Raw genomic sequence first — 23,547 nt, 5'->3', positions numbered from 1 at the left:
GTCATCATCTAGGAATTTTAACTGCGGTACATTGAGCCATACTAACGCAGGGGTTGTACTAATACGTAGGCACGCCACACGCGTGATGTACTAGATCATCATCAAAATATATGCATTCTGACATAGATAGAAAGCGCACTGCATCATTAACAGCATCAGGATGATCTCATAGTTCAGACTCGGTGTTGGAATCGAACACCTGACACTGACAATAACTGAACAGAATGACATTCCGCTGAATCTACTGAACGGAGACAGTCACTACTACAGATTTTTCCAACAGAGATTGGCCGGAGTGAAGCAACAAAGGCTAACCGCTTCAACAACTCTCAGCAATCGGGGAAACACATCCCAGATTGTATTGTAATTTGCAAGTGCAATTTCAGTTATGCACTGTTCAAGGAAATTCGAAGCACATCAGAGTCAAAACCCAATGAGAAGCTGAAAACACAATGCGGTCATCATCTCAAGAAAATTTAACTGCAGCACAGCAAGCCATCAACGCTGAGATTAACCGTGGGCATGTCAGTATGTCACATATGTCTCTACCAGTAGACATCATCAGAGTTTTGCATTTTTAACAGTAACAGACAAAATGATCTGATCGTTTCAAACTCGATCGGTTCTGGGAATTGAGATCGAACAAAAGACTACTGATTTTTCCAACAAAGATTGTCCGGAGTGAATCAACAAAAGACTAGCATCGACGAGAGCTGATGCATTCAATTCTCTAAGGCACGAAGATTAACAATGCCGTTACCGTTACCGCTAGTTGTAGAATCGGACGGAACTCGGAAGCCGCACGACGTGACGCCGTTCAACTCGCACGGGCGGTCACCGGGAAATCTCGCTCGTCTACCCGGCACCACCGGAAATTCACCGCCTTGATCCACTCCGGGTTGACGAGAAACTTGCCGTGCTCCCTCGCCCACTGCGCCTTCTGGGTCCCCGGATCCTCCGCAACGACATGGGTGACCGTCTCGTCGACGTCTTTCTGGCAGGCGGCGCCGAGCCGCTCGGCCAACGTCCACATGAGGGTGTCCTCGGGGAAGTCCTCCAGATAGCTGAACACCACCGTGCACACGGGCAGCACCTGGCGCCGCACCTCCGCGATCACCTCCCTGACATCCGCGCGGTCGTCGTCGAAGAAGGCCTGGTGGATGCGGTTCAGGACGCCCAGCACCACGGCAAGCGAGCCGTCGTGCTCCCTCTCGTCCCGGGCCTGCTCCGCCATGGAGGGGATGTTGTAGCGGAACTTGCGGCAGGTGCAGGCGAAGTAGTGGTACCTGTCCATGAGGATGAGGTTGTCCTGGTGCCCCGGCCAGGCACTGTCCGTGTCGTCGAGGATCACCACCGCGGCGGGGTCGATCGGCGCCCGGGATGACGTCGAGGCTCTTCACGTCCCGCTGGGTCGACTCCTTTCTGGACACAACCCTGCCGCGGAAGTAGACGCCGTCCGGGTCGAGAAGGTCGATGACCGCCTTGGCGTAGTCTTGGTCTTCCCAAGGTGTACACGTGCATCTCGAACCTGGAGCTCGCCTGCTCCAGGAAGCCTCGCACGAACGGCCGCAGCTTGGTGAGCATGCGAACATTGTCGGAGTACTCCAGCCGGAAGAGTTCCATGTGGAGCTCGTCCTCGGTGTCGGGCGTGAACCCGTTGCGTTGCTCCAGGGCGGAGAGGTCCTGGTGGAGCCTCGTCGAGTTGAGCAGCGTGTGGTCCAGGTCCAGGACGAGGATCAGCTTCCTCTCCCTCTTGAGGGTCGCCATGTCGGACGCGATCGCAATGCTCTTCGCCGGGGCCTCGTCGATGTTCGCGACCGTGACTGCGGAGGCGCGTCCTCCTCCGTCGCCCCGCACCGGTACGGTAGCAGAGACCCAGGACGAACTCAGGGTGCGGGGGGGCAGCGCGCGGCGGCGTCGTCGTTGCCACAGTCGTCGCCTTCTTCCTTCATCATCCCGTGCCCAACGGCGGTCCCGGGAGCATCTCCTTCCGTGTCCTCCTCCTTCACGCAGCGCGCTTCGTCGTCGTTGCCGTCGGCGTCTCCTCCTTGCTTCATCGTCTCGTGACCAAGGGCGACTCCGGGAGGACCTCTTTCCGCGTCCTCCTTCTTCGCCCCGCACAGGAAGCAGAGCCCGCCGACGGATGCGGGGGGCAGCGCGGGACGTCGTCGCCGTTTCCTCCTTGCTTTTGCTTCATCTCGCTTATGGCGGCGGTGGCGGGATTCTCCCGGTGAGCGGTGGGCCGGTGGTTGAGGAGGTGGTCGGTGAGCCGTGGCAAAATGAAATAGGCGCAGGTTGGGGGGCGGGCGGGCGGCGTGCCTCCCCTGGTTTTGTACTGCCTGGGAATTCCTTGTAACTGCCGTCGCGTGGAAGCGCGGAACGGTCGAAGCCCAACTGAAAGAAGCCCACCGGACCACCAACTACGGCCCGTTCTGAGCCCTAGTTTGCCGCAAGAAACGCCGCCACCAATTCGCAGCTCTCGTCGCCGTCGCAGACTCGCAGCCACCTCCCCGTCCCCCGTCCCCCGGCCCCGCGCGCGCCGCCTATCACCTGTGCTCCTCGCCGGCTTCGACTCCTCCTCCGATTTGTCATAGCCACCTGAGGTGGGTTCAGTCGCTGATGGTGGCCATGGTGAGGAAGGACGAGGAAGAGGGGCCCGCGGACCGCGTGCCACACCTGCCGTGGATGCGGTGCCCCGTCGACATCGACACCTTCTCCGGCTGTCCCGTCACACAGCTCCCCCGTCTCGACCCGAGGTGCACTCCCATGCTCCAGCGTTGCCCATGTGATCGCTTCGACTAGCGACTAACTAGTTTTGGTTGCTGCTCAGAAGCAACTGTTGCCTTTTTTTTTTTTTTTTGTGCTGTTCGTAAGCGGGTGGCACTGGGACACTGACATCCTGTTGACGCCAAACCTTCGTCGGCCAGGTAAGTCGCAACGGCGATCGTCAAGGAAGGGGAGTAGTGGGCACTTGCTGGGGTACGCGCCAGCGAGGGCCCTTCAACAAGCCTGGTCACAAAATGCGACTGCTCTGTAATAGCTCAACAAACTGTATCAAGTACTAGCTAGGCTTCCTTTTAGTTTTAGGGCAGCAGTTGAGGCGACTCGTTGAGATCGCCGTCCTTGTTTAGTGGTTCCAAACTCTTTCCTTCTTAATAAAAAAACGGGTAATTTGCCTGGTCGCAAAAATATATATATATATATGTTGCCCCCAGACAGTTTTTCCTCTCTCTCTCTATCGCAATGGCAAATTGGCAAGGTATATAAAAAGCGTTCAGACCTCACATGTACATAGCGATCACAGAAGCTCTCTGCACTCTGACGATCGCAAATACAAGGCGAAAGAGCGTTGCGCCCTCTCATAGTGACGTGGATGTGATAGCATCGCACAAAGCTAGCGCTCCTCTAGTCTGCCACTCTGATCGCCAAGACAAGGCCAAAAGCGGGAAAAAAATTGCGTGGACTCTGGGTCCATCGCGTCCATGATGAGACCCCTCCATCGATGTGTGACGCGTGGCGTGTCTTGTAATCAGACGGCCAGCACGAGAGGCACACATCATGGGCTCCCTCGGGCCTCGGCTCCTCGCGTTCATGCGGCTCCAGGTCCACCATGGCTTCTCGGCTCTGGATGTGAGTGCTGCTGCTTGGTAGTTTATCAAGTATTCCCTGTGTTGTGTCCCTAAATAACTATCGTGTATGTTTTTTAAGAAACAACTTTAATTATATATATTAAAAAATATTAATATCTATGCTATATAATTATTATTATTAGAAACATCTTTAAATCTAGTATTTAATAAATTTATTTAAAAATATAAATATTGCATATATTTTTTATAAATTGAGTCATACTTGTGGCACATAGACCAATGACGATAATTAAATAGGAACGGAGGGAGTACATCATCCAATCAGGTACTGCTAGTTTGTTATCCACCTCGTGCAATTGGTATTTCCTTAGTCAGAAAAAAGTGTCGTTTTAGGTTTTCGTGCCATAAGTTTGACTCGATTTATAGAAAATACGTACAATATTTGTATCTCTAAATAAATTTATGAAAAACTAGAAAATACAAATATTGTACGTATTTTCTATAAATTTTATAAATCGAGTCAAATGATACTAATTGTGTACTATAAATCGAGTCAAATGATACTAATTGTGTACTATAAATATTAATATTTTTACTATATATTTAATTAAAGTTATTTTCCTGAAGCGAAAACGATATTTATTTTTGAGACGGAGGATTGTATTCGGCTTTAGACCTGACTTGGAGGAGCCGAGCCTCTAGCCGGCCTTGCATGTGATGATGTGAATCCGAGCTGCCAAGAGGAGGTTACGTATAGCGGCCGTTTGATTAGAAGTCGCACCACGCGTCATGCATCGGGAGAGGGGGCTCATTGTAGACGCAATGACCCTGAGTCCACGCAATTTTCTTCCCCAAAAGCGGCCCTTTGATAGTAATGGCAACGCATAGCTAGCGCTCTCGGCAGTCAGTCAGGTCAAAGCCAAAAGTGGTGTGCCCCTGTGCAGTGGCCTGCCCCTGTGACTCTGATAGCGATCGCAACCCAACCTGCACTCTCACAGAGATAGCCAAGACAAGGCCAAATTAGCATAGCGCTCTCGGACTCACAAAGGCATGATAAAGTGCTCTGCCCTGTGATAGCGATCGCAATGCAAAGCGCTGCTGTGTCTGCATTTCGCTGCACTCTGATAACTAAGGCCTTGTTTAGTTCAGCCTGAAAAGCAAAAAGTTTTCAAGATTTCCCGTCACATCGAATCTTGTGGCACATGAAACATTAAATATAGACAAAAACAAAAACTAATTACACAGTTTAGCTGGAAATCACGAGACGGATCTTTTGATCCTAGTTAATACATAATTGGATAATATTTGTCACAAACAAACGAAAGTGCTACAATAGCGAAAAATTTTCACTTTTCGGAAGGTCTAAGACAACGGCAAAGCGCGCATTCAACCAGACCCCTCACACCCTGCATTCTGATAGCGACGTGGGGTGTTTTCAATTCGAGATCGAGAAAGAACGTGTGAACTGCAGACATGTCTGGCCTCTCGATGGTCAATGCACTCTCAACTCTGAAGGCCCTATAAGACGATAGCAAAGCCTTCGTCTCTAGCTCCACGCCCTGCAAGAGTTCCAGAGCCAAGTCGCAGCCCCCGGCCAGAAGGCTTGGCTTGTCCAAGCGAGACGCCCAGCATCAGCATCAGCATCAGCGGTAATGGATGAGCGAGGGGAGGCTGCCGGCGCAGTCCATGGCCGCCGCGACGACTTCCGTCTCCAGCCTCTTCTCCTCGACACCGCGCGCGTGCTCATGCTGTTGGGCGTGGCCACCATCTTCTCTGCAGGCTTCGACAGCCCCGCCGCCAGTGCGACGCCGACGCAGGCCTTGGTTGGTCTCCTCCTCTGGCTGCTCGGCGTGTGCCTCCTCGTCCTCGTGCCAGTGGCAGCAGGACGGTTCCTGCAACTGCAAGCCGCATTGGCCGTCGCCGCCGCCATGGCCGTCGCCGTCCTCAAGCACCTCCTTGCTCTGTCCAACTAAAGCTCCACCATGCAGTGCGCTGCGGGCCGGTTGGGTACACCGTGCAGTACACCTGACCTGGTCTGCTTGAAGCCGGGTACCGACTACCGAGCTCCCTCCAATTCTATCTGCTTATTACTCAGTTACGCCTTGCTTTTGGTTTGGTGGGGTTTAGAGGAGATTAAAAAAGATGGGTGGTATTTTAATTATTACCCCTACAGGTTAAAATCCCTCTCAATCTTTCATATAAAAAAAAGAGAGATCCCTCTCAATCCCCTTATAGAAAGAAAAATTAAAGAACAAACCCTCACGGGGTGCTTTGTGTGTTTTCTATGGTAGCAAATGTATTATGCTCTATAGCCTGTACTGTAGTATATGCAAGGTAAGCGCTGAAGTTGTCACGATTAAACGAAGCAAGGATTATCCTACCCTGCTTAAGGCTGTCTCCAATAGGAGAGGTATTTGGGAACCCAAACCCAAAATGGGTCTCCAACACAATACCTATAGCCTCCAACAGAGTAGCCATACAGAAGACCCATTTTGGGTATCAGGAGAGGCATAACCCAAATTTAGGTATCTCTCTCCTTGAGACCTATTTGCAGAGAGTGTTGTCTTTTAGGTCTTGTTGTTGGAGAAGACTAAAAATAGGTATGTAACTTTTTACCTGTAGCGCTGCCCAAAGGATAAATGGGTATTGTATTTTGGGTAACGGTTGGAGCAACCTCAAACGGCACACGCAGGCACGCAGCAGCGTGGTAGTATTATATTGTGCATGTACGGTGCGACATGTCCCTCGGTCAGGTCTGTCCTGCTTAATCAGTCTCATGTTTTCCCCTCAAAAAGAACTAGCAGAGTAGCAGACTACTAGTCTGAAAAATGAAAATAGTACGTTTATCACTTACTAGGATAGACCCTCACTACAAGCCTGCAACACGATTCTTCCGCAGCGATGCCCAAGGCACAAATATGAGAAAACTCGACCGAAACTCCATCTTCTGATAGTGATAACTAGAGAAACAAGGCCCAGATACTGTGTTACCGTCCATTTCGCTGAAATTTGGCTTACATTGATGCTGAGAAGGATTGTTCTCTGATTTGTTGTGAGATCATGATGATAAGTTTAGCTTAGGTGCTCTACTTAGCGGCACCCACCGCGGCAGACACAAATCCTCATGTGAACTCCACTCCACGCATGAAGAGGATCACTACTTCAGAACCGACTGTTCCCCCATGGGGAACAATATAGTTTCCGAATGTACTGCATGCTAACCAGTTTTCTCACCGTCATGGTAATAGTGATTCAGTCCAGAGGCAGGAAACTTATTGTAGCCTTTCATGAATTATCACTTAAAAACATCTGAATTGGCAATGTGCTGAGCAAATTCGATTCTTTGTGAACCTACTGTATGTAACAGCATGGTGAACAGAGGACAAGCAAAATCAACAAACATACAGAAATGAAGTTATATCCAACAGCTGCGGTGAACATCTCATAGGTTTATTTGCAGCACTGGCTGCTTCAAATTTACAAAGACCGCAGTGACATGGCATAACTTAGAGCAAGCAATGAGAAGGGAAAAAAAAGAATTACACAAACCTACAATTTACTATTAATCCTAGTAGGATAAGAATTAATCCTAGGCTCCGCTAACCATTTATGTGCCCACAGTCCCTCACACCTCCACCAGGTAACTCTTGAAATTTCTGCTCTATTAAGAGCTCATTCCACCTCAAGAACAAAAATTATCGAATCGAACACTGCACAAAATAATCAAAAATAGGAAAATCTTCTATGGTTCTACCTAGAATCTTTTGTAAAAGATCTACATGGATTCTAAGCCTTCCCTTTCCTTTTAGCATCTAGAGCCTGTCAAACATGAAAATCAAACAAATGAAAACATATATAAACACATATTCCAGATAACTCAAGGTTTAAGATCAGAAATTGCCATATAAAAGGGATACCTTTTTCTGGAAAGTTCTCATGACCAATACGATTAGATCACGTAACCTAAAAAGAGTCAGATAATCAGATATATGGATTTTCTTTTTATTTTATTTGCTAAAATGAAAACAAAATTGTGCCACAGAGAAGGCTGATAATGAAGGTGTCACAGTTGATACCTAACATTGTAATCCTCATTCTCTGATATTCCGTGTGTGTTAAATGGAAGAGTTGCACCCGCAGTAACTAAAACAAATTGAGTTGTGCGCCCATTTGGAATTTTCATCTGCAAAGACAAATTTTAATATAAGAGAATCGAGACTAATCAAATAGTTACTGGATATTTATAATTACAACGATGGCTAATGTCACATGGATAAATATACCTGTAGACTTTGTGAGTACTTCTCATCAATTATAACTTCACCGGTCTTTGTGAACTTAATCTGATAGTTAGGTCGTGTAAGCACCAATGTAGCCAATTCCCACTCCTCAGGAGAATAAGCCTGCTGCATAAAAGGTTGAAATCAGCCACGGCACTTAGATATTGTTTAATTAATTTTTTCCATCATCAGTAGAAAATATGCATGATACAATCATAGTGCAATACTGCAATCAATAAAATGACTGTTCAGCTAGCAGTGCCAAATGGTTGCTAGGACAGGAGTATAATAGGAGTTGCCCGGAATGAACTGGAAGTCCTAACTGAACTCCAAAAGAGAAGGCTGTCATTGTTACTTCCCCAAACAAGATCATAACATCCAATACTTCTACCCAATTATTTCCTTCAACAATAGGGTGCACCAGTGCATGACCTATTCTACACAGGGAAAAAGGAAACATCCAGACAACTATATTACATAAAACCAAACAATAAAATAAGCGTACAAAAATTGATGTCACATTTCTCATCTGTAAATAGATCTAATCGAGTGTCTTGAAGTCCCAACAAATGAGGCTATAGAATACACTATCTATGCCTTCAAGAACTAAATCAATAGTTCATGAAAGACAAACTGTAGTAGCTGTAAACATGAGTACTAAGATTACGACTGCATTAACAACTATATAATGCTTGTCACAATGATAAAGGCCTTGTATAGTTCACACCAAAAACCAAAAAGTTTTCAAGATTCTCCCTCACATCGAATCTTACGGCACATGCATGAAGCATTAAATATAGACGAAAACAAAAACTAATTACACAGTTTGCCTATAAATCGCGAGACGAATCTTTTGACCCTAGTTAGTCTATGATTGGACAATATTTGCCACAAACAAACGAAAGTGCTACAGTAACAAAATCCAAAAAAATTCACAAACAAGACCAAAGATTCTTGGAGAACATGCTTCCCAAGTAAACATCGCAGCATCCGTTGCTAGTTAGTACAAAAATATTGACAGGATAATGACCATTTTGGATAAAGTCTATTTTACTACCTCAGACAATCTAGTTTGGCCATTTAATCCCAGAATGAAATGTCGACTCAATTTACTCCCATCAAACTATTTCAGCCCAATCTACCCCCAATGAGATTTGTATTTTTTTTCTCCACATAAGTACCAATTTTGAGGGGCTATAGAGGGCATCATAACTTATTATAAAAAATTGCAATAAGAAATTTCATGGTCATTCATAGTTGGGAGAATTTACTAGAAAATTAACCCTCGAGATACAAAACTGCATTAAAAACAATGATGAAAAACTAAAGTATTTGACACCCCACGAAATTTGAACTTAAAACTGAACCTGTATGCAGAGGAATACAAAAAAAACATTGGGGTAGATTGGAAAAGTTGAAATAGTTTGGGGCAGAAAATTGAGCTGAAATTTTGTTCAGGGGGGTCAAACAGATAATGTGGATTGTTCAGGGTTTAAAATGGTCTTTTCCCAAACATTTTCACACATACCAGGACAAGGACTTCAAATTCAGCTCTGCCAGTAGAAACATATGCATCAATATGACTCTGCATCTCTGGATCTGCAGATGTAGAATGGAACTTCATCTGTTAGGTAAGGAAGCAAGTAGAAATACTATATGACAGCACACAGGTTTGTGCCTTTTTGTTCAAGTCGTTAAAGCCATGCAAATAGACTCGAAAATTAGAATGATGTTTGAGAAACTGAATGACATGTCCATTCAGGTAACTGTAACTCGATTTCTCAGAAAATTAGTTTAACCAGCAAACTTGTCACCACTCCAGTACCATAAATATTTAAACAAAGTTTCAATATCAAATGAAAATGCATAGCATTTTGGAAATTCCTAAATACAATGATATTTTCATTTTTGAAGTAATAGCACATGGCACTACCTTGGGTCTGGGGACACATTTATGCAAGGGATGCAAAAAGCCACAACCACAAAGGCTGATTCCTTAATCTTAGTTCATAGTTGTGCAAGATTAACCTATTTAATAATAATTGATTAAAGAAGATATAAGATGCCCTTTCAGCTTTAGCCAATAGGATTATTCTGACTATTCACTATTTACCTAGTAAATGTCTTAACTTTTTTAGGAACTATTTTCTAGAGGAAACCCTAACAATGTAGTATATCTTCATTTTTTAAAATCATTGCATGAGAATATATATAGGTTCCAATAAGCTAGTCCACAAAGAAAAGTGTTACAATATTGTAATACATGAGATCAGCACTCCAAAAATGCAGCAACACTGCAGTGAAAACTCACCACAGGTTATCTTATTCCCATTGTTAGCAAATTCTGTCACCAAATCACCCTACAAAAAAGGAGACTTGTTACAGTAGAATAATAGCACTGTATGTGGACTTAAATTCAAAGTTCCCAGTATCAGATGCTCATGTATTGGTGGTTACAATATTGAACCAATGTATAAAAGGTTAAAAGCTCAAGTATACTCCTCTCATTTACACATTAATGCATGCCAGTAGCATAAATGCATGAGTCTTCAAAATTGAAATTCTAGCAGATACTATTATGCAACAAATGAGTTGAAAAACGTTGACTTGAGCATTGACATACACAGGGAAAAAACACATAGATAGGAGTGCATCCTAAAGCCAAAGAAACGGCCTATATATTTTATAATTCTGAATAATAACCTGGCGGCCATTATCATCCATAGGCGTACAGTCTACAGCAAGAAGGGTGCCAACATCATCCGCAGTGACCACATAGTCATACATCGTGGCACCTAAATTTCAAAATATAAACTAGTCAGCAAAATTAAATTAACTCTGAACAATAATATGCCATAGGATCTAGGATTAGTTCCCCACTTTACCTTCGATAGATTGCCTGGTACCATTTTCAAGATGGCGAACCCACTGGAACAGCAACATCAATGGGATGAAAAGTTTTATTTACAAGATTTAACACCTATAGCAATTATAAAGAACGTAACAAAAGGTCAGAAAACAATATACCTGGAAATTGCAAAGGGTAGTACCATTTGTAGGGAAACCACATGCTGTTAGTTGAAATCCTGGTCTAGGTTCACCAGCAATTTGAAACCCCTCAATACCAGGTAAAGCATCACCTAGATTACAATTGTCAATAATATCAATAGATATGAACTAGAATCTCGTCTAATCACAAAATTAGATATTTATTTACCATCAGGCTGGTATAACTGTGAGTCACCATCTACTCTTCCTTCTTCAAAATAATTAGAAGGAGTAGTACCTCCAGTATCCCTGAAAGAATGAGGCAGACAAGAAACAGATGTTAAGATATTTTCGTGCAGATCAGAGGTTAGACTGGATGGCTACAAACAATAATTATAAAATGCCATAATGGAAGATCTTGAATTACTGCTGGAAATTGGATCCATGGTACATTTGCTCAATATGACGGTCACTTGGACCTTGAGCATACTGTTGAAGAGCATTCCTATTTGAATCCTGTAAACAAGAACCACTTAACCAATTATGTATGAAGTTAAAATGTTAGGAAAGTTAAGCACAGGGCCATGTTAGTAGTTACCATATTATTATAAGATGGGGAAGGCTCATTTCTTGATAGGGTTACTTGCTGATGATTGGGATTATATATATTTCCAGGTTGAGTCATATCACCTAAATTTTCCTGGATCAGTATAAAGTTTATATGATACACAAGCTATACAACAGGTTAAAACACTTTAAAAAAACAGTTGTCAAATGAAAGTCATCTTGATGACTGGATTATTTTGTGTTCTATGAATGCAAATATTTCAAGGCACAATTCGACAAACTCTTGAACATGTCATCAATCTAGCAATCATAATTTGTGCAAAAATAAACTGATGATCAACAGTGGAATTATATCAAGAAACTCATATGTGAGCCCAAAGAACCATATAAAGCATAGGGGTGATATCTGTTCTTGTAAGTTGTAAGTAACCCACCCACCCAAAACTACACACGATCAAGAAAAAACACACTTTAATGGAAAGGAGTAAATAATGCTTTAAGCTTATTGCAATACTGCACAATTAAACCAAACTGAGACATATCAGTTCATTACATTTTTTGAGTCAACATCAACTTGAGCCACATTCAGTTTCAGTGGGTCAATACTCAATACAGAATACAAAAAAAGAGCATTCATAACTACCCACATTTTAAAATCTGGATTCTAGAACAGCAAGATTTTTTTCCAAGGTCACCGTGTCAAGCGTTAAACATATCACAATCTTAAGGATTCAAAACTGAGAACACTTACATTTAAAGATCTGAGCTTCCAATGCATCTGTTGGTACAAGCGCTGAAAAAAGAAATAATTTCACCCTTGTGTTAGACACTGAGCAAAACAAATCTATTGACTCTGATCAACAAAATTTATTCTTTCCCAGTTCCACATAGTATCCAGTGATACTTGAGCAAAACAAAGCTAATGTATTTCTAGTTTATAAACATAAATTGCATTTATTTATAATACCACAGGAAAAAATGACTCAGGCCACAATATAGTAAATGATCCAGAGTAAGGAAAGGACGATTCAAAACACAATGATGCAGTAAGAATTACCTTTGTACCAGTTGTAATGGTGGAAGCATTTATTTGAGGTGGGCGAATATTGTATTCTGCTAGCATGCTGAGCAGCGAAGAAGTAAAAAAGTATAGCTCTTCTTCCTCAACCTAGAATAATTCCATATTAAGTCCAGAAGTTCCCAGAAAGACAACTGAAAAACATGTAATCTATTTCATAAAAAACAGTTGACAACAACAAAACTGAGAACAGCCAAATGCAGAAAACAAGAGGTGACGCTTTGCATAATTGTCACATTAAAGCGTGTGGTTGAAAAAATATTTTACTCATGCCTCGACAATATGTAGGCCAAGGAGTCAAGACCCACATGTTATATTTAGTGCAAGGCATTTTTCTAATCACAACAGTTGGATCGTGAACCAAAAAAACATAATGAAATGGTGTACAGGATATAAAATAGGTAAATAGGACATTGCATATAGAGATTTTGAGCCTACATTCTTTAAATGTACAATAGCACCATACTTTTAGTTCATTTGCCAGTCTCATATTGTCGTCAAGATGGGATTTCTTCTGGTTCAATTGTTTCAAAGCACCAGATATAGCTTCTTCCTGCTTCTCATCAACAGCCTAGCAAATAGCAAATATTTAAATTAATAATTAATAAATAGTTCTACGAATGGAACAGAAAGCAAAGTGAAATGTATGATTATAGAGACCATCCTCAAGTCTGTGAGCCTCCTCTCCAGAATATGTTTTTCACTCAGCAATCTCAGCTCCTACCACAATAAAATAACTATAGTTATAAATTAGGCATAGTCATAGAAGAAAAGAAACAAATGTTAGGGATTTACCCATTTTTACCCTCCTACCTTGAGAGATGCCTCAGCAATTTTCTTGCGAAGCAACAAGATCTCGTCCTCTTGTGATTGTGATCTAAAGTAAAGTTCCTGCAAAACAAAGACACTAGAGAGTCAAAGGACTTGGCACAGATTGAAAGAAACATCAAATTGCAACTTTTGCAAAGTCTGAACAGTTTACCTTGGTCTCAGGATCCATGATACGAGTATTGGGATCTTCCACAGCTAAATCTTTGTGCAAGGATGCACCCTGGAGTTGATGTCTGCCAATGCAAGATATAGCCTCATTTCACAAACAAGTCGACAAAATGAAAAGAAAGCATCTGCAACAGCTGCTTTTGTCAAGAATGAAGGACCTGACTAGAGTGTCGGAGTTTGGAGCAAAGGATTTGGGTCCACCATTTTGTAAACCATAGTTCCCAGCAGACACCTCACCAGTCCTGGAAAGTTGACTCCCACCATTATGGTCTGCATTAATGAGATCAACCGGTGCATCAAATGGATCCCGCATGTCCTTCCTCTGTAATTTTCCTGTAGAAAGATGGCATTAACAACCTGGTAAAATGCAGGACGAAAACCAAATATATACACACATGAAAAATAATTCATTCACTCACAATCCCAAGCTGATAATCGTGATTTATCTTTGTAATCCCTAAGGATCCCAACAAAAACGAGTCATACTGTGGTTACCACTCACAATTTCATCTTAAGTCTTGTTTGGGAATCAACTGAACAAATGAACGAGTCAACCAAACCCCGTCCCTACGAACAGGTCAAGCAAGGTGACAAGGCCCTGTTTGGGACGGCTTATTTGTGAGGAGCTCTTCTGATAAGTTAGCTGCACACAGAAGCATCAGCCTTAAGGAGGTATATGGAGAATTTCGCTGTTTGGCCAGTCCTTTACACATGGCTGATTATCTGTCTTAAGTGTGAAAAGACCATGATGCCCAAAGCCACTTTGTTTCGGTTACTAGCTTCACGTAGATATTGCTATTTTTGTAACTCTTTTGGTATCTATTAAGTATATTCAGTTCTTCACTCTCAGGCTCGCCATCTTTGAACGTAAGTTTCCGAAATTTACAGTTAGTGTTTGATTAAGCATCAGTTGAGACAAAAACCGAAACAATTTGAAGCGTGCGTTATCAACAGAAAAGTGCTACTAAACAATCGGTTCACAATCAATCAGGATCAATCAGTTATTCTCAGGAATGATACTAATTCCATTCATCCTGCTAATTCGATTAGAAAGTGTACACCAGTCACCAGTGCAACTGCAATCTAATCCACACAGCGTGAAAGCAGGAACTCTCATCAGGGGCTACCGAAATGCTACAAATCCAATCGGCTTCTCCTAATCGGTTCAGTAGTAACATCATCATTTATTAAATTATTGTTAAACAGAACGGAAGGAGAGGACGTAGTACCTCCCCGACGCTAGAAGCGGCAAGCGGACGCAGGGGGGTGCCGCTCGGGGAGGAAGAGACCGAGAGACAGGGGAGCGTGTCCGCCGGTCGCTTGGCTCCCAAATCCAGAACCCGTCCGATTCACAAGGGCTGGAGGCTGGAGCTCGCGGGTGGCGATGGGAAAGGACCAGGCGACGGCGAGGCAGCGGAGAGCTCCTTCTCCTGCGAGCGGGCGGAGGCGTTGGCCCGGGTAGCACCCTCTCGGCAGCCTCCAAACCCTAGTCGCCTCTGGAGGAGCGAGAGCACGGGGACGTGCGGACGGGGATGCGCGTCGTCCTGACTCCTGACCGAGGAATGTGGAAGCGGAAGGGGAACGGAAACGGGAACGGGGACGGGGAGGGGAGTTGGAGGAGGGATCCAGAGCGACTGAGGGAGAGGGGAGTATACTGATGGCAATATCGTGTAAATAACCTCAACTTTCGGGGCAGTCTCCTGTTTCCATGCTGCGATCGAATGGCATGGCATCTCTCGGTCGGCTCGGCACGCGGTCGTTCGCGCGTTGAGAAGGTGCACCGCGACTCCGCGACTGCGAGAGCACAAGCCCGAGTCGGCAAGGCCCAACTATGGCTTTGTTTAAAAATTTTCAAAATTTCTCGTCACATCGGATGTTACGACACATGCATAAAAAATTAAATATAATTGAAAATAAAAATTAATTGCACAGTTTAACTATAAATCGCGAGATGAATCTTTTAAGCTTAGTTACTCCATGATTAGACAATGTTTGTCAAATAAAAACAAAAATGCTACAGTAGTTAAAAACAAAAACTTTTGCAAACTGAACAAGGTCTGTTCTATAATTTTTCAGGAGCGGAGCCATATAAATCCGAGAAGATACATGTTTGTATGAATATATGCAATTGCATCAGTAGATATACGCGGATACGTCCAAATCGAGCTTCACCGTTTGGCTAGACTGAGTGAATACATGATGGGAATAATGGGTCCACGTGTCAGACTCACACGCTAGGTCTCATTTGGTACGACTCCACTTCCTTAGGGAAGTTGGTCTTTTTGTTTCCACTCTATGAACAACTTTATTGGTAGAGCTTGAGCCGTTTTGATAAAATTGGTTGGCAAAACAACTCACACATAGAGTTCATTAAAATATGCTCTCAAAGAACATCATGCAAAATGAGGTGAAGCCAAGTAAAACCACTATTTTTGGCTTCATCCTACCTCAAATCTCTATGAGAACACGATTTAAGGGGCTTCTTGGATGAAGCCGTTTTTTACCCTATTTAGCACAATTACTCTAAACGACTCCTGATGAAACCGGTGAAGAAGCCCTGCCATACGAGGCAATAGATAGGTTGTATCTACCCTTGCAGGTAACCAAATAACATCTCAACTTTTTTTCTGCATTCGCTCATGCTTCCTCACCAATCACATTGTTTTCTAATATATGGTTTTCACTCAGGCTGCATTCCCTCAACCAGGATATACGATACAAACCTCATCCACTAACCAAACACACCCCTGCTCTCACTCCCCCTCCCCGCTCCCCATTGCTTCCACTCCCTCAAACATTCGCTGGCTCTCACTACTCGTAGCATTGTTTGGTAGAGCTTCCTTGACAGCTCCCGCTCCCAACCCGCCAAAGGAAGGAGATGGCAAGATGTGGCGGTGCAAGGAGGGGCAAGCTCAGTGGCCTCATGCTCGGCAAGTCCGGCGACCTTGATCTCGACGACGGGAGGTTGGATCTTGGTACCTCAGCGACGACGAGCTAGATCTCAACGAGCTTAGACGGAGACATGCATGGAGACGAGTTGCCGATGACAACGTGTGTGGCGAGGGGCACGACAAAGGTGAACAGAGCTATGAGGGAGGCAGAGAGGGGTGCGACGGCGACGAACGCGAGGGATACGAGGGAGTAGTGGAGAGTGTTTTTTTCTCCCTAGTCCCTACCAACAATGTAAAAATAAGGAAGTGATGGGGAGTGCTTCCCAAGAAGAGATGCGCGCCCGTGAGCTGTTTGGTAGTGCTCTATCGATTCTCACGAAGAGCGGAGCGGTGGGAGCGCTGCCAAAGGGGCCTAGCAAGCCCACACCGCCTGATAGCAAGTAGCATTTTGATAGACCAGAGTTAGTACCTAGTTTGGCAGCGCTCTGCCAATTCTCGTGGGGAACAGAGCAGAGGGAACGCTGCCAAAGAAGGGCAGAGGGAACGCTGCCAAAGACGGCCTAGTAAGCTCACGTCGCCAGACAATGAATAGTATTTCAATAGACCAAAGTTAGTGCCCAATAAAAGTAGTGTTAGATTTATCTATCTTGCATATACTAAAATAGTATCAGTCAAAATAGGGACAAACTTAAAACTTAATTTGGAAAATCAGGTTAGTGTAGCGGTCGTTTGGTTGGTTACACTCAGTTGCCCATAGGGTTTTTTAAGAAAAGATTTAGAGCAATCTTATCTTTTGTTTTTCTTTTTTAGAATTACACAGTACAACGCAGGCATTCATAATACACGCACACTCATCTTTAATTCTTTATGAATACACGTACATAAACTCTACCTCTATGAGCATCTTCGAATGACTGAGCCAGCACAAATCACGAGATTAACGAAGTTACCACAAGCGTGGCTATCAACGGAGACATCGCTTATCACTAAAAGTATAACACCATTAAATCACTCCTGAAAAAATACAAGCATCCATGTCAAGTTGAGGATAAACCTAGATGAACAGGTCAATTCAACTAACTGATTTATGATGAGTTTGTAGGACGATATACCGGAGCACACAGGATGTATAGGAGTTGGTGGCAAAGATTAGACAATCCGCTGGTCGCTCTCGATTCCCATCGGGGTGCAGTCACCAAGTTGAGAAAACTGTCAGCGTCCATCTTGTTTTCCTTTTCTGATTTTCTTATTATTTGCTTTAGTCGTTGTTTTCAAAAATACTTTCTGGGTCATCTGTTGCTACCGGATCAATATTCATGTCAAGGGGCCATGCGATATATAGGACTGAGGCTATTGTGTAGCCCAGGACTAGAAATCATGATTTCTTCCATTGTTGTTTGGCAGGGCTGTTAAGCCGTTCTGCAAACAGGCGCGAAGTTGACGGAGACGGGCAGGCGCTGGCCGGTAAGGGTCTCCTCTAAATAAAAATCCTATTTTTTCGGGGGTTTTCGTTTCAGTCGGTAAAGACTTTACCGAGTGGTCGAAAATAGCACTCGATAAAAAAATTATCATGTGGTATTTACCAAGTGTATTTAGGCTTGTATTATTTGATTCAAGAAGGACAAAACAAGTGAACTGAGGTTAATTTAAATCATGATAAAACTTGTCTATTTGGATTCCCATCCTCAATTTGGCATCGGTGTTATTTTTCTTAAATCATTTTGGAATTTAACATCGTTATCCTCTTTGGAGCGGTGGGCCACATGTCCATTGATAGCAATGTGCATGGTGACTTTGTCAATTTCAATATCTCCTCAACCTCTCGATGTGCTCATAGGGTCACAGGGGAAGGGTGCAAAACTGTCGGCTAAATGTTTAGAGATGCTCATAGAGATGGGGTACATGTATTTATAATAGTTTTTCCTGATTTTATGAAGCAATTCTCTATCTTGATTTTTGAGAATTTATTCTAGAGAATCATATAGAATCACTTTTAGCCATATAATCACTTCTCTTGAAGAACCAGCTCACATAGAGAATCGGAATCAGGTGAAGCACTACAGACCTTGATATATGAATATGCATCATCACTCATACCAGTCAAGAGATATAATGAGCTCAATATATATATTTTCCCAAATATGTGATAAGTATATCTAGGTTAACCATATATGATCCCTAAGTTATAAAGTGATTTTTTTACAATGACATCCTAGAATTCAATCTGTTCGCTTGAACTTATCAACACTATTTTTCAGTCAGTCACAACAAATCAGCATCAGCGTCAGCACTAACCAAAAAATCAGTTAGCCGAACAAGGAAATTGATATCTAATATATTTATCAAGACTTAAAATTACATGGTGTATTTATTTTGTACTGTATTTTGTTGTATCAAATACAAATTGATCTTTGTTTGGAATGATGCATTTTTCCTTTAGTGACTACGTTGCACAATTCCCAATAGTATTATGTACTCTGAAGATGGCGTGTCTTCTTCGCAACAAAAAAAGAAAGAAAAGATGACGTGTCTATAAAAATATACATAATCTTTTCTTTTGTTAGAAATCGAATCACTGAATTGCTCACAATCACACACCAACACAAGAATTTTTGGAAATAGAGAGAATGGAGGAAGAGGGGGCTTTCTTCTCTTTGTTTCACTTTCTGGTTCATGGTTATAAGTATGAAAGTGACCTCCTATTTATTAGAGGTACACAGAGAATGGATACAAAACATCTATAGTGTTTGAACACTTAGATATTCTTCCTCCTCCTCAATTAATTTGGCCACACTTAAAGTCTCATTTTCACACATTATTTAGAGACCTTATTACTCACAACATCTTTAAAGATAAAAAGGTTTGAGGTAGCAAGTTTTCTAGGACAAACGGTACGTGGCATTACAAATTTGTAGCTGAATAAGGAGGCAGGATGGGCCACGAGAAGAAATCTGGTCTTGGTCGTCAGTTTCCTGTGACTGTCTTCACCGGTGCTGCGTATACGCATGACTTGACTGACAAGTGGTTAGCACCAGATGGAAGTAAAGAAAAAAAAAGTTCGTCTTTTTAGCACAGGGGCAGTTGGCTGATTGCTGCTTGCTACTCGTAACAAAACGGCAACAAATAAACACTATACTAGTTTAATAGCACGCGTATCCGGCAGAAATTGTTTACTGGATTTTGTTTCATTGTTTACAGAATCATCAGTTTTCTTCAGGACTGATGGATGCTTGTTCTGTCGGAGGAGACCAAGCTGACGCTAGAACTTTCAGAGGTGCTGCTGTGTGGAAAGGTAGATTATCATTTATCAAAAGTGCTCCTTGAGTCAGTGATTAGTTCCTTTCTACTAACGTAAGCATGATGATCGCTGGTCTCTAATAATGTTTCGACTTTGGAATAACTGTAGCAGGTTTCTGTTGGTTCAAGTTCAATTAGTCGTCTGAACAGTGCTGTTAAATTTTTCTCTTCATTTCTGCTTAACCCTGCAAGACTTTGCTTTCAATAGTGAAGTCTAATTGACAGTGCTCTACTGTTCTTCCGTTGCAAGAAGAGACGACAGACACTCTACAATGCCTTGTACGTAGTACATCGACTGCTCAGACCGAGAGCAGCGTGATATGCCTGACAGAGTGACAGTTATGATTGATTGATTCATGTGGATGGACACATTTTATGAATAGACTTGCGTGTTGCACTTGCACCGGCAGCAGGGAGTATCACGGGGCCCAACTGCACACAAAAGAATGTGGGCAGCGACAGCCGACAATTCCATGTCTGCAGCTCAATTTATCTGCAACCAATATATAATAAGTAGGAGTATGTGCTACAAATAGAAGAAGAGAAAATAGGAACCCACTAGAAATGTGCGCGGCGTTGCCGCTTTATGGCCAGTGGTTAGCTATGTGTCGTACGTGTATCTTTTTTTGTTTTTTCTTTGTATGGCGTATATTTTTAGTGTATTTATTTTGTTTGTTTATATGCATGACATGTTGTACTCATATATGCGAGTGTAAAAAATGTCATATGTATGGTGAAGTATTTGACTTCTTATATGTATGTCAGCGATTATTTGTTTTGGATTATTTTGTATTACAAGTCAGTATAAAATTAAAGGATTAGGAAACGAATATTATGAAAAAAATGTATGAATTGATCTAGAGTTAAGGTGGGGAGAATTACAAAGCGAAGATTGTGAAAAAGGGTATAAATTTATTTAGAGTTAATTTTGGGGAGATATTTTCAGTTCATATGCGATATGAGGAAAAAATTAATCACTCACATAAAATTATAGATGTATATATCTATCAAATAAAATACACTAAACCATATGATATTTTAAGTTAAATGCATAGATCTAGTCATAAAAAACTCAACAAAATTAGTTTGTTTTTTTTTATGATTTTTCTATATTTTTTACGAATTTTTGGAGATCTCTATTTTGAAAAGAAAAGATTAAAAATTAATTGGAAAATAAAAATAGCATAGGGCCTTATTCGGCTCACTTAGGCCCAACAAGCTGAGAGAGTGTGCGAATACAGATTGATATTTGATTTCAGTAAAGTTTGAGGGCTATTTTGAATAAAAAACCTGAGAGAGTGTGCTGGATGGCGGATTCTATTTCAACAAAGTTCGAGGGCTTTATTGCAAAATGGCAGAGAATGGCTCGATCCAGGCCGTCCGGCCGGACGGCCGGGAATTGCTGGCGACGTGGCCACGCTCTCTGGGCCTCTTTTGGTGCACGAATCGTTTTAAGGAGATTGGTATTATTAACTGTATTGTGCTCGCTGGCATAGCAGCATCAAAGTTGAGGTGCACACATAAGAAATTTTTTGCTTGAGCAGACACAGGCGTAGTGTAAGACTACCATGATGCGCGTCACCCAGCCGGCCAGTCCCCATTTCCCTTTGCACGATGACCCCTGGTCCCCTGCAAGTCTCTGTTGTGTTGGCTGCCCCATGCTCTCTCTGTTTCGGTGTTTGAAATTGAAATGAGCATAAAATTCAGCGTGGCAATGCAAGCAAGAAGAGGAAAATAGTGGACCCTGTTGCCCATTGGGGAGACACGCCGGGTTTTGTTTAATCCCCTGGCCTTAATTCCCTAGTGGCGGACCACGGGTCGCGTTACGCTGGTCTGCGCCACCGTACGTGGCCAACGCCCATCGATCAAGCATTGCTTGCTTCACCCTGTCGAAGTAGCTCCACCTCGTGCTCGCGGGTTGCAGACTTGCAGTTACGCTATGTGGTGCTTTGCCAGAGTCTATGGAGATATACTCTCTTTCGTACCTATAAAGAAAGTCGTTTAGAACAACGATATGGTTTTCAAAATTTAACTATAACTTATTATTTTTATAAAAATATTTATCAAAAATAATATATGTATATTTTTATGTAACTATTTTTCAAGATAAATATATTCATATGGTTTTTACGTTTTCAAACTCAATAACTTAAAAATTATTTATTATTTATATTCCTCCGATATTTGATCTAAAACAGATATGGAGGAAGTACAAGGAGTCTCTTAGCTATGACTATCTATGATTTCTGTCGTAGGAGACTGGAGGATGCAGGCTTGCGTTCACCACGCGGATTTGTGTTCGCAGCCCCAGGTCGACGCCACTCTTTCTAAGATACTGGGCGGCTGCTAGCCCGCTACCTCGGTTTTCCAAGGCCCAGAGACACCAAAAATTTACATTCGCATCAGTTTCACCGGCCACGATCTACATCTAGGCGAGAGGGCAGGCGGTGCCCAATGCAAATTTCACACAAAAAAAGGTTTCATGCAAATCCGATTAATTAGCAGCAGCTCCATTATTTTTTTGACTCTGTGACGTGTGCCAACGCTAATGGCGCGGTCGATCGCATACGAAGGAAGCTCCTGCCCTGCTGCCGTTCTCACTTTCCGACGATTGGGACGGGGTTCGGCGTCCACTATGTACCGAAGCACTGCAGGTGGCCATCCAAGTCTCACAGGTGGACGCGCGCGGCAAGGTCAGTCGGTCCATGCGCGTACAGGAAAAAATAGGGGCCGTCACTCGCCCCTCCCCCTGTCCCCCGGTATAAAAATCCATCCATGCCAATCCTTCTTGTTTCACCACGCCAGGCGAAGCGCGCGCACACACATACAGATCAATCACCACGCACTCAGCTCGCCAGAGCGCGCAGGCGTCCGTCCTCGCCGACCCGCACCAGCAATGGCGAACCGGGAAGAGGTGCCTGGTAATCACCCCGTGCAGCAGCAGCAGCACATTATGGCTTGGCACGGCGACGTGCCAGGCCACAGGTACCATCTCCACCTCCTCGACGCCGCGCGCGCGCTCATGCTGCTCGGAGCAGTCGCCGCCGTCTCGGCCGTGGGCAACCCCGACGGTGACGCCGCGCAGGCCTTGCTCGGCTTCGTCACCTGGCTGCTCGGCGTCTGCCTCCTTTCGCTCGTGCTGGTGGCAGGCCGGTTCCCGCAAGCTGATGCGTTGGCCGGCGCTGCCATCGCCAACGCCGGCGTCGTCCTCGTGTACCTGTTCACCCCATGGAACTAGCTCCATCGCCTCGTGCATCAGTGCATGGGTAGTGTGAGCACTCGACACAAGGATGTGTGTACGTTCTCCGGTGTGATTGATCTATCCGTTGGCCATCTAAACTTTTCCATGCTCTTTCTTTCTACTCCCTCCATCCCAAATCGTAAATTATTCCAAAAATATTAAATAGTCAAAGCATCTTAAATTTGACCAAAATTATAAAAAAAAATTACAAAGTTTTATGACATTAAATAGATATACTATAAAAATATAAGTAATGAAAAACATAATAATATTTAGTTGATATCATAAATGTTATTATCCTATCATATAAATTTAGTCAAACTTGAAAGGCTTTGACTCATTAAGATTCTTGGAATGACTTATAATTTGGGATAAATGGAGTATTTCTTTGTTTCAAGTACCCTATATATCCAGCTCGCCGCTCTGTATTGTATTGTGTACATGTTCACCATGCAAGAAGTGCTCTTCGGTCAGCCCTATTCTGTTACCACTAGAACTTTTCAACGAACGAACAATATTTTTTTTTCTAAATTAGCTTATCATTAGGGATCACCCGGTGCCAATGGCAGGGCCGTCGATAGGGGTGTGCGAGGTGATCGACCATACAAGGCTCCAT

General features: G+C 43.3%; 2 protein-coding genes and 1 pseudogene across 4 annotated transcripts; 1 reads left to right on the top strand and 2 right to left on the bottom strand.

Annotated features, from left to right (window-relative positions):
* Window positions 437-2,592, bottom strand: LOC8061603 (annotated as a pseudogene).
* On the top strand, window positions 4,955-5,977 carry LOC110430727. The gene has a single exon (XM_021448593.1). It carries the CDS (start codon window positions 5,243-5,245, stop codon window positions 5,561-5,563), a length of 321 nt encoding a protein of 106 aa, XP_021304268.1. The 5' UTR covers window positions 4,955-5,242; the 3' UTR covers window positions 5,564-5,977.
* LOC8083198 lies at window positions 6,917-15,123 on the bottom strand. 3 transcript variants are annotated; one of them, XM_021450130.1, is made up of 20 exons: window positions 14,732-15,123; window positions 13,661-13,835; window positions 13,486-13,567; window positions 13,317-13,394; window positions 13,164-13,223; window positions 12,970-13,074; window positions 12,483-12,593; window positions 12,177-12,218; window positions 11,457-11,558; window positions 11,286-11,374; window positions 11,088-11,167; window positions 10,898-11,010; window positions 10,756-10,798; window positions 10,574-10,665; window positions 10,182-10,230; window positions 9,399-9,469; window positions 7,874-7,996; window positions 7,667-7,773; window positions 7,508-7,553; window positions 6,917-7,409 (listed from the first exon to the last, which is right to left on the bottom strand). In XM_021450130.1, exons 2-20 carry the CDS (start codon window positions 13,813-13,815, stop codon window positions 7,377-7,379), a joined length of 1,581 nt encoding a protein of 526 aa, XP_021305805.1. In that variant the 5' UTR covers window positions 13,816-13,835; window positions 14,732-15,123; the 3' UTR covers window positions 6,917-7,376. The 3 variants fall into 3 exon arrangements, with proteins under 3 accessions (XP_021305805.1, XP_002437436.1, XP_021305806.1); XM_002437391.2 differs by having other exon boundaries at window positions 7,874-7,993; XM_021450131.1 differs by having other exon boundaries at window positions 11,310-11,374.

This window comes from Sorghum bicolor, chromosome 10 (genome assembly GCF_000003195.3).
Source record: "Sorghum bicolor cultivar BTx623 chromosome 10, Sorghum_bicolor_NCBIv3, whole genome shotgun sequence".
Taxonomy (NCBI): domain Eukaryota; kingdom Viridiplantae; phylum Streptophyta; class Magnoliopsida; order Poales; family Poaceae; genus Sorghum; species Sorghum bicolor.
The sequence above is the reverse complement of the archived record's forward strand: the minus strand, read 5'-3'. Positions and strand labels throughout refer to the sequence as shown.